This window comes from Podarcis cretensis (assembly GCF_951804945.1).
Source record: "Podarcis cretensis genome assembly, chromosome: 2".
Lineage (NCBI taxonomy): Eukaryota > Metazoa > Chordata > Lepidosauria > Squamata > Lacertidae > Podarcis > Podarcis cretensis.
In genome coordinates, this window is record NC_137171.1 from 126,014,615 (window position 1) to 126,025,729 (window position 11,115).

Below are 11,115 nucleotides of genomic sequence, written 5' to 3' on the forward strand. Positions count from 1 at the left end.
TAATACATAACATAAATAACCTTTTAAAAGGAAAAGAAATCTTAAAAGGATCTCAGTTTAAGAAAGAAACAACTTTAGAAAAAGACTTCCCAAAATACTCTCTTCCTTTCTGCCAGCTAGATGCTTTTCCATTGCTCTTGACCTTTGAACCTTAGGAAAATATGGCTCAAGTTTAATGGGAGGCACATGGTTTTATTTTACTATTTACCCACTCTTAATTATGTTTATCTCTTTTTTTATCTTCTGTAATATGTAGGGTCAGTGTAACCTTGGCTGTCAGCCTGTAATTCCCTTTTTACGACTTTGAGAATTGTTTTCTGCTATAAATCAGGGGGCCCCCTTGTCTAGGAGGAAAAACATTGCCAAGGTTCTTAGGCAGCTGCTCTTCTGCCTGGCATGAAACATTTGAAGATCTTTAAGCTCATTTTAAAATACAGGCCCTGATCAAGCCTCAATAAAAATGCAGGCTATGATTAGATGCCTCAACAGGGATCCAGGCAGAGGGCCTTCTCGGCGGTAGCACCCTCCCTGTGGAACACCCTCCCTTCAGATGTCAAGGACATAAATAACTACACAACTTTTAGAAGACATTTGGGGGATGGGATTTCTGTCCCACATATTTACAGCCGTCTTCCCTGGACTTTCTGAGATGCTGTCTGCCATTCGAGTTACTTCTCAAAAAGTATTTCAGGGAAGCGAGAGGCACAGGAAAAGATTCCTGGAATAATAAAGAGCTTGGAGCATTTGAGGACAGACTGGTGCATTTTTGGTTTTTCAGTAGAGAAATCACTGAGCCTAGGGTTTGCCGATTGGAAGGTCAGCGGTTTGAATCCCTGCAACGAGGTGAGCTCTCGTTGTTCGGTCCCAGCTCCTGCCAACATAGCAGTTTGAAAGCATGCAGTGCAAGGAGATAAATACCGTATTTATTGCTCTATAAGACTCACTTTTTCCCTCCTAAAAAGTAAGGGGAAATGTGTGTGCGTCTTATGGAGCGAATGCAGGCTGCGCAACTATCACAGAAGCCAGAACAGCAAGAGGGATTGCTGCTTTCACTGCGCAGCGATCCCTCTTGCTGTTCTGGCTTCTGAGATTCAGATTTTTTTTTTCTTGTTTTCCTCCTCCAAAAACTAGGTGCGTCTTGTGGTCTGGTGCGTCTTATAGAGCGAAAAATATGGTAGGTACCGCTCTGGCGGGAAGGTAAACGGCATTTCCGTGCGCTGCTCTGGTTCTCCAGAAGCAGCTTAGTCATGCTGGCCACATGACCCGGAAGATCTACGCTGGCTCCCTTGGCCAATAAAGAGAGATGAGCACTGCAACCACAGAGTTGTTTGCAACTGGACTTAACTGTCATGGGCCCTTTACCTGAACTCCTTGGAGAAACACTACAACTCAGCACCGCCTGCTGAAATTGATGGACGATGCTTTGAATTTAAACCAAAAGAAGGACAAACAATTTCAGACTCTATATGACATATGGAAGTTTGAAAAAAGTAATATTGTGCTGTGGAAAAAGAAGCAAAATAGAAAGCCACGAGCCTTGGATCCCATCCAAATATGATTAGTATTTATTTGTGTAGCTGAAGTCGTTACAAGAAACAAAAACTTAAAACACAATAAAATGCATTACAAAGTTAAAATAATTATTGAAACCAGGAATTCTGCCAGGGTAGAGTTTGATTCCCTGAGGAACCTAACTTACGAACACCACAAACATTTCTCCTTAATATTGTCACTCTGATGGCAAAACAGATCATTTTCCAGAGGTGGAGGGAGATCTGATCCCTAATAAAAAAATTAACACAAATATATTTCACAGAATTGTGGAATGGATCCCATCCAGATGTTTTTTGTCCCAACAGGAAGCCATGGTTCTGGTCCAGATTCTGCTGTACAAAGTATTAATTAGTAAGTATTTTAGTAAGTATTTTACTTACTACTAAGAAGTAGCACACAGCTCCTTCTCCACCAAACCCTGGCCAATTTGGGGCATACCCCCCTGGATCTAGCCCTAGATTAAGTCCAATTAAATATATGGTTCAGAGGGTGACAGGAGAAGGAAATGCTCCATTTCGCTCCCACACCTAAACAAGAGAGTTCAGTTCTGCACGGGGCTGCTTCAAACTCTTTGCAGTGGTACCTTGGTTCTCAAACTTAATCCAGTCTGTTCCAAAACCAAAGCGTTCCAAAACCAAGGCACGCTTTCCCATAGGAAGTAATGCAAAATGGATTAATTCCTTCCAGACTTTTAAAAACAACCCCTAAAACAGCAATTTAACATGAATTTCACTATCTAACAAGACCATAAAATGAAAGCAATAAACAATATACTGCGGTCACACAATCAATCAATCAATCAATCAATAGCTGAACTGGGTTCCACACAGTCGCAAAAACAAAATGGAGCTGAAAAAACAAAAACGCAAAATAAATAACAAAAACAGACAGACCTCAGCATAATGCTCAAAACGGAACTGTGGCACCCAAAACAGAAGTGTGGTACTCAAATCGGAAGCGTAAGACTCAAAACGGAGCACATTTAGCTTCCCAAAAATTTCGCAAACCGGAACATTTACTTCAGGTTTGTAGTGTTTGGGTTCCAAGTTGTTTGAGTACTAAGGCGTTTGAGAACCAAGGTACCGCTGTATTAGAGTTCCGCCCTATTACAGATCTGATGTTTAGTGTTTTGTTGTCAGATGCTCCTTCGTGTTCAGATCAGGCCTCAGTAAAATAATGTAGCACTTGGGAATGAAGATGCAGCCTAGGAGCCCAGCACTGGAGGCCAAGATGGAGAAGACCTGCACAGCTACCATGTATTTCCCCTTGGTGCTCAGGTAGGTGGGCACAAAGGACACCCAAACACTGCAGAAGACCAGCATGCTGAAAGTAATCAGCTTGGCTTCATTGAAGGCCCCAGGCAGCTTCCTGGCTTGGAAAGCCACCGTGAAGCAGATGGCAGACAGGAGACCCATGTAGCCGAGGGCAGAGTAAAACATGGCAACAGACCCTTCATTGCATTGCAAGATGATCTCTCCAGGCTGGGAGTGCATGTCAGAGTCTGGGAATGGAGGAGAAAGTCCCAGCCAGGTGGTGCAGATGACAACTTGCACACTGGAGCAGGAAATGACAATGGAGTTGGCCAGACTCTTGCCCAGCCATCTCCTCACCCTGTTCCCAGGCTTGGTGGCCAGGAAAGCCAGCACCACAGTGATGGTTTTTGCCAAGACAGAAGAGACAGCAACTGAGAAGATGATGCTGAATGTTGTCTGTCGGAGAAGGCAAGTCACTTTCCTTGGCCATCCAATGAAGAGGAAGGAGGACAAAAAGCAGAGCAGGAGGGAGATGAGGAGGATGCAGGAGAGGTCCCTGTTGTTGGCTTTGACTATTGGAGTTTCTAGGAATTTAATGAAGATTGCCAACACAAAACCTGCAGCTAATGACAGGAAGAGGGCTAGGGAAGCCAAGAGGATCCCCCAATTTTCTTCGTAGTCTAGGAAGTTGATAATCTTGGGAAGACATTGATCTTGGTCCTTGTTTGGGTACTGATCTTCTGGACATTTGGTGCAGTGTGTTGCATCTGAGAATGAGAAAAAGAGTGGCTTTAGTATTCCTTGCATCCATAACCATGTAGCCTCTAATACTTTTTTGGGGGGAGGGGGGTGCTGATGTTCTGGAGTTCAGGAAATAACAATGTTTTATCTGTGTACTTATTTAGTTTTATCTGTGTACTTATTTAGTTTTATCTGTGTACTTATTTAGTTTTATCTGTGTACTTATTTAATTTTCACTGTTGCGCCCCTCCTTTCCTCCAAGGACAGAGAGTTGACACACAAGATTTTTATCACTTTTCATCCACTTGGAATGTAGGTAAAGCTGAGAGGCAATGACCTCCCTCCAGAGGTGTCTCTGCTGTCTTCATTCTCCCACTCTCTTTGCCTGGTTGAAGACACATTTCTTACCTTCACCTTTGGCAGTTAAGGTGTTTTGTTTTGCGGGAGATGATTACAAACTCTGAAGGGGACTCAGATACAGTGGGGTTTTTTAAAAAAGCATTTAAAATGTGTTATAACACTGTGGCACCAGATGACACTGTAGAGTGATTTCCCCTTATGATGTTTACAACACATTTTCTTGAAACTTTTTTTTGTATGTCTAGATTCAGATTTTGTATGTCTAGATAATTGTTAAGAAATTTCTCTCAGATCTCAACAGAAAATGTATCTGAGTGAATCTTCGCCCTCTTTTTATTCCCCCAAGAAATGGCCTCTCCCTTGGAGTCACCCACCTTCCTGGATGGAGATGGTCCCTTCCGCACATGGAGAACAAACATAGCAGCAAACTGGCTCCCCTTCTTTGATCACCTTGAAATATCCAGGGTGACAGTTTTCGGTGCATCTGGAGCAAGGCACAGTCTAAGCACAAAGAGAGGAAGGTGTATAAAGGGGACAATTTCTGTCTATGGAATTGGTTGATAGAGTCTGGAATGGGCCCAACAGCATCTCATGGACCACTAGCCCTGCCAGGACTTCTGGCATGTTCCTCAAAAACCTATTTGGTGTGTTTCCTTGCTTGGTGTCACTGTCAAACCCAAATTTCCAGATATCAAAATGGAATGTGGATATTCCATGTCCATTTCATGGATATGGGGCTCAAGGTATGAGGGGGACACCCTTGGATGTCAGCTCCCACCCCTGCACTGGGCAAAGGACTGCAGTCCAAGCCCTGTGTGAATTATTCCACAAATTAATGTATATCAACAGATGCCATACAGAAAAAGCTTCCCCCACCTGGTTAAACCTCTGGGGCCACAAAATAGCATCCGAGTTGATAGAGAACTTTGTGTCAATGGATGTCTCTCTCTGTATACTCCCAACTTTCACTCTGGCACGAGACTCGTTGGGAAACACCACCCAGTTCACAAGGTCATAGTTGCCTGGCAGCTCCCCATTCTCATCCAAATGCATTCCACCCATGGAGGTATTAGAAAATTGGGTTGCTCTTAAGAAGGGGTGAAGCTGGAATGAAAGTTGCTGGGAGTCACAGGCAGGCAGAGTGTTTTTGTTATGTGAATAGTGCTGAAGACCCCCTGGGTGGGTTACATGGACCCCCAGTGGGAACCACTGACCTAGATGATGATGATGATGATATTTGTACCCACCCATTTGATTGGGTTGCCCCAGGCAGTCTGGGCATTAATGACCAACTGGCCAGAGCTGTTAGAGCTCTTGGGCACAAGAGCGATGAATACAGAATCAACTCTTTTGTCAGGGATAGGCAAACTCGGTCCTCCAGATATTTTGGGACTACAGCTCCCATCACCCCTAGCTAACAGGACCAGTGGTCAGGGATGATGGGAACTGTAGTTCCAAAACATCTGGAGGGCCGAGTTTATCTATGCCTGGCTTATGCTAATGAACATATGGGGTGATTTGTTACTGAATTTTTAGCAGCAATTTGAGAGCCAGTCATTCCATCGCAGTGTACATCTTAGTGGAAACAACATATTGGAGAAGAACAGTAACAGTGCCAATTGTGACAATTGCTGCTTTGTTACACACCTGGTGCTAATTTCTGCACATGGACACAAAGTTAGAAAGTTCCTGTTATTTAATATCTTTGTTCCAATAAGCATTTTCAGTACATGGAAAAGGTCCCTGCTATGGCTATTCTTTTTTTCTTCTGTTTTATCCTATACACGGTTGGTATTGTTTTGAAACTTTCGGCACTTTTAATAAAAGATATCGTAATCGTAATCGATAATTGCGTTCTGTTGATATATTATAAACCAACCAGTGCTCACACACACACACACACACACACACACACAGAGAGAGAGAGAGAGAGAGAGAGAGAGAGAGAACAAAGGGCAGTAAATAAAGATTGAAATAGAAAAAGGTCAATGAGTGTACATCTCAGCATCGTGGGGAAGACCTGTGTGACCAGAAGGCTTGTGTTCCTGCTCTATCCGTGTTGCAGCTGCTCACTGAAGGCCAGCAGAGACAGAGGAGGAGATGAGGACACACCAACTTCAGCTAAGATGACTCCTCTCAGAGCACTAAGGAGTAACCATAGGAAAATGAGAGGGTCTTCTTATGAAATCCCTATGGTGGGCAGAAATATTGATCTGCACAAGAACCTCATCAATTGGATCTGCGTCAAAAAAGGACAAATTCTTCGTCCTGCTACTAACTAGATCTTATTTCACAGTCGGGAAGATGGATTGAAGTTGGCAAAAAGGCGAAAGGAAATACCTGCCATGGCTGTAGACTTTGACACCCCAAACTGTCTGTCCCACTCATCCTCGGCATCTGTTTCGATCTCGATGAACATGCAGCACGTAAAGCATGCGCCACGGCTTGGACATGGAAGTAAGTGGTGTAGCTGTCTTGGGAGAGGGATCTCTCCAGCTCCTCCCTGGGCAGAGTCTCCAGCTTCTCCTTCTCGGTGCATTTTGTCCGACCTTTCACAGACAAGGTATGCTTCGAATATAAGCAATAAAATGCTTTTCTCCAAAACCAATAAAGAAGATATGAAGATGGTGCATAGTAATCACGTTTGGTCAGTTTTTTGGTGTTCATTACAAACGAGAGGGAACCATGGATGTTCTCAAAATCCTTTGGAGCTGAATGCAAATTCATGTTGATGTCCTGAAAATCTGTTGTGATCCAAACTCTTGCCCCAGCTCCTCCCATGATTATATTTTGTAGTGCCATGATTGGTAGCCATCCCGTGTAAGTGTTCTCATAGTAAAGAAATACATTGACTTGTCTCCATATCATAACTGGCACATTTGGCACAAGTGATCGATATGGATTGCTTTCTGATAGCCTATGTGTGAAGGCGACACAGATTCCACAGAGGATCATCTGAGATGTCAGGGCACCCACAAACCTTTCTCCATTCTCATTGTCTGGAGCAAAGAGGCCAACCCATATCCATCCAAAATGCAGGAGCAGCTTGATAATCCCCTGGGACTGAGTATCTTCTTTGGGGAGCATCCGGTAGACAAAAGGGAACTGGGATTTATCATCCATAGCCTGAGCATTCAAGCCATAACTGATCTAGTGAGGGAAGGGAGAGAGTAGTGATTTGTTTTGGTTTCAAGATAAAAATCTTGACTCCCCTGGATAAAAAGTTGGATTTCATTCTGTCCTTCATACCTGTGGGATTTTGTAGATGCCTGACATGGTCGAAATCTGTTTTGAGATTACAGAATTGGCCCCTTCAAGCACACCCAGCAGGTTATTATTCCCTTTTCCACAGGTATAGTTTGGGATGTTGCTTTCCCCACCGGAAAGCAGGTCTAGCATGACATCGGAAGTCATCCTTGCATCGAAAAAGTTCTCATAGAGGTTGTAGCCCAGGGTGATGTTGGGTAAGATCCTGGGGTCTCTGTTGATCTCTTGGATGGTGAACAGGAAAGACAAGATGTGCCAGTAGCGTCTATCTGACACACTGCAATAAACAGATTAATAAAACAATGCGAAACTGCTCTTCACCATTTAATGAAAATAATTATGATATGATCACCAAAGAACAGCCTGTATGTTTGATGTGGGAAGAAACATATCCTTGTTTCAAGGAGAAAATCCATTTCCTGCTTCAGAATTCTGTCTCTCTCTTTCTCTCTCTCTCTGTGTGTGTTTGTAAGTGTGTGTAAAGAAGCATAAGAGACACCAGAATACAGTTACTTACTCATCAAACCTAGTTAATGGGGGCTGGGTAAAGACATATGGAAGTTGATCGAAAAATTGTTTTGGAGAGATGACCCCACTAACAAGGAAGTCTCCAGGCCGGAAGTAATTCTGCGCTCCCTTTTCTTCCCTGATCAGATTCAGGGGGCATTTTGCCTTGGGGTTTCCAAAGACTCCGTGAGGCATCAATAGGACCAGTAGAAGTAGCAGCAGGGATACCATTCTGGCAGTAGCTCCTGCACCTCTCCTGAGAGCCAGTGTGGTGTAGTGGTTAAGAGCGGTAGTCTCGTAATCTGGTGAACCGGGTTCGCGTCTCCGCTCCTCCACATGCAGCCGCTGGGTGATCTTCAGCCAGTCACACTTCTCTGAAGTCCCTCAGCCCCACTCACCTCACAGAGTGTTTGTTGTGGGGGAGGAAGGGAAAGGAGAATGTTAGCCGCTTTGAGACTCCTTAGGGTAGTGATAAAGCGGGATATCAAATCCAAATTCTTCTTCTTCTTCTTCCTGTGAGCTTATGCAAGGGGAATCTCATGCAAGACCAAAGCTGCAGTGTCATCACCCATGGAGCTAGTGGTGACTGATGACTTCAGAGTTTTTAAAGATCACACACACATCTCCCCCAATTACACCTGCTCTAAATCTTGACTCACTCTGTCTCCGACAGAGATATTATTCCCCCAGGAACGATGCAACGAGTAACCTCATGTTGGCCTTGATTCCGATGCCTCGGCAACATCCATAAATCTCTTGGGCTCCGGCTATAGAAAATCACCATGATTTCCGTAATTACAATAGGGAGAAAGCTCATCTCTGTGACATCCTTGAGGTTTGAGGGGAAGGGACAGAGCTGGAGAAAAATATTTTTGTGAGGGATAGCAAATGCAACTTTCCGTCTGACATCAGCCATGTGTTTGTGTTTGTGAGAGAGTTTGGCCTGAACTTTTGTGACAATAGGATTTGAAGAGCCCTACAAATGGGTCGGTCCATACAGCCAGTGGACAAATGGACTGTGGCCATCCAACCTTTTCTTTAAAACCTCAAATGAAGGAGAGTCTGTAGTAGAGAATCATACCATATAAGCTTGTGACTTACCGAGCATGCTCAGAAGGATGTGGTTGGTAACTGAAGGTGAAATCTGATCCTGCAATTAAATTTTAGCAGATCATGAGGAAGCTCCTTTGCTTAAACTGGTAGTCAGTACGCATGCTTTCCACTGTGGTAACTTTAGAGCAATCACATGGGTTAGTTCCTTATAAGGAAAATGGAGTGAGGGAAACCCAGTATTTGGATTGGATAGAAAATTTAAACTTAATGTAATTTGTGGAATGTGGTTTATCAATGTATAAAATGGTATGGAATGCATTAGAATGGGGCCAGAGAATTTGGGAAGAAATCTCTCCTGGTCATTTCTGTACAGAAATAAAATAAAATAAAAGTCGGAATCTTATTTTTCATAACTTGAAGGAGATGCTCCGTGTCATTCCCACACCTGAACAAGAGAGTTCATTCCTGCAAGATGTTGCTTCGACCTCTTTATTAGAGTTCAGCTCTGATAAAGATCAGATGCCATCTTTAGTGTTTTGTCATCTTGTGCTCCTTCATATTCAGATCAGGCCTTAGAATAATAATATAGCACTTGGGCATGAAGATGTCCAAGTTTGTCATCAGTCAGGTGTTTGAGTTTGGCCTGAACTTTGCGGACAAGAGCTTTAGAAAAGCCCTACACCTGGATCAGTCCAAATGACCAATGGAGGCTTGTCCAGTAGCACAACTGGGGCACTGCCACACCAACCTCAGCCTCCTCCACCCGGGACTGCCTTATTTACATGGGATGGGGGGACGTTATTTAAATGGCCCTTTAAGGATACCGTGCGAATGCAGTCTGACACACACAATACCCTCTTGCAGTGCTTTCCCACAAGCCTTCCATACTGTTTGGCTGGCTGAGTGGATTCTCTCCCTTCCCATCAGGGTAAAGTTCAGTGCTCTTTTTCTAGAAAAAGAGGTGCCGGAACTCACCACGAACGCATCACTGTTTCTCTTATAATAGCAATGGCACCCACTCTGTTCCGGCAAGCTCCAGCTGGAAAAAAAAGCCCCATTTAAGTTGGTTACTAGTTTCCTGCCTTGGTGGCTGATGCTGTATCTGATGCAGAGTCTGTCAGCTGCTGGAAATGGTGTTAATCAAAAGTTTGGGAGATTGACTAGTCTGTGGTGAATAACCCTCTACATTTGACACAGTCTTTCTTCCTCGTTTTTCAGACCTGAAATGTTGGGTGTTTAGGCCAAGGAGTGGTGCCATGGATTTGGATGCTTCTGTGGAGAAAAGGTTAAACTTTTCTCCTCAGAACAAGCAGGGATATATGAACCATCTGGGCAGAGACATGGGAGTCTCCCTCTATCTGAGGAGTTTCCCGCTCTTTTTTCCTGAGGGAGCTGAAAGGTCATGTCCAAATGGTCTCTCTGTGGAGAAATGCTGCCCTCTTTCCATGCAAGGTCTGAAGAGTCAGGGAAGGGTTGTTCCTTCTTCTAGGGGGCCACATTAAAATAATTGAATAAATACAAATTACCTCAGGAGTTTTGTCATGTGAGGATTCAAAGTATTTTTGTGGTTTTTTTCCTGAGGCAAAGCCCCATAACAGGCGTTTGTGGAAGCTCCAACTAGCTTTCCTAAATAGTGACAGTTTGAAACTAAATTTATAATCGGATTACCTCACAAGTCAACAAGGAGTATAGAGGATTTGCCTAGGGTAAAATGTTCCCAAACTCCCTCCGCCACTCTGGACCAATTGAAAGGGGCTAAGGGGGTCTCGAAGCTACCACATGAGTTTGACCAAACTGTGGGAGGCAGTGGAAGACAGGAGTGCCTGGCGTGCTCTGGTCCATGGGGTCACGAAGAGTCGGACACGACTAAATGACTAAACAACAAACAACAACAAGGGGGTCTTGGCAAACCACTTAATGGCTTTTCTGGAAGTTGTTAAGCAATTGGAATGCACTCTGCTAGATAATGATTTTCAGTTGTTAATACTGTTATGAATTCATTGAGCCCAGCTGAACGACTGGGCTCCCTTCTAATAGCCAGGCTAGCTTCCTGGTGAGGTGATAGCATGGGCAAGGTGCCATTAAGAGAAACAAAGGGTGGGTCTCTGAGCGAGAGGCCAAGTAAGGAAGCGAGGAAGCGAGAGAGTCAGAGCTGTGAACCCCTCTATGGCAGGGTCAGGTTGTACATATGTGTAAATAAACCATATATCACAAAGACACCAGTCTCCACTATACCTCATTCATTTCTTTGAAGCATTCTGGGGGAATGGGCGGCAGTGAAGAAATTAATGGAGCATAGTTACAGGTACAGTGCAAGTAGATAAATAGGGACCGCTTTATAGCGGGAAGGTAAACGGCGTTTCTGTGCGCTGCGCTGGTG

The 11,115-nt window shown here is 44.0% G+C and overlaps 1 protein-coding gene across 1 annotated transcript; it reads right to left on the bottom strand.

The window, feature by feature from the left end:
* Positions 1 to 2,675: 2,675 nt before the first annotated feature.
* LOC307208652 (vomeronasal type-2 receptor 26-like) lies at positions 2,676 to 7,463 on the bottom strand (the record flags this gene model as incomplete). The annotated part of the gene is made up of 4 exons (XM_079963487.1): positions 2,676 to 3,574; positions 4,283 to 4,409; positions 6,249 to 7,058; positions 7,158 to 7,463. Coding segments are annotated over 4 exons (2,142 nt in total), but the record flags the coding sequence as incomplete, so codon positions are not given.
* Positions 7,464 to 11,115: the final 3,652 nt, after the last annotated feature.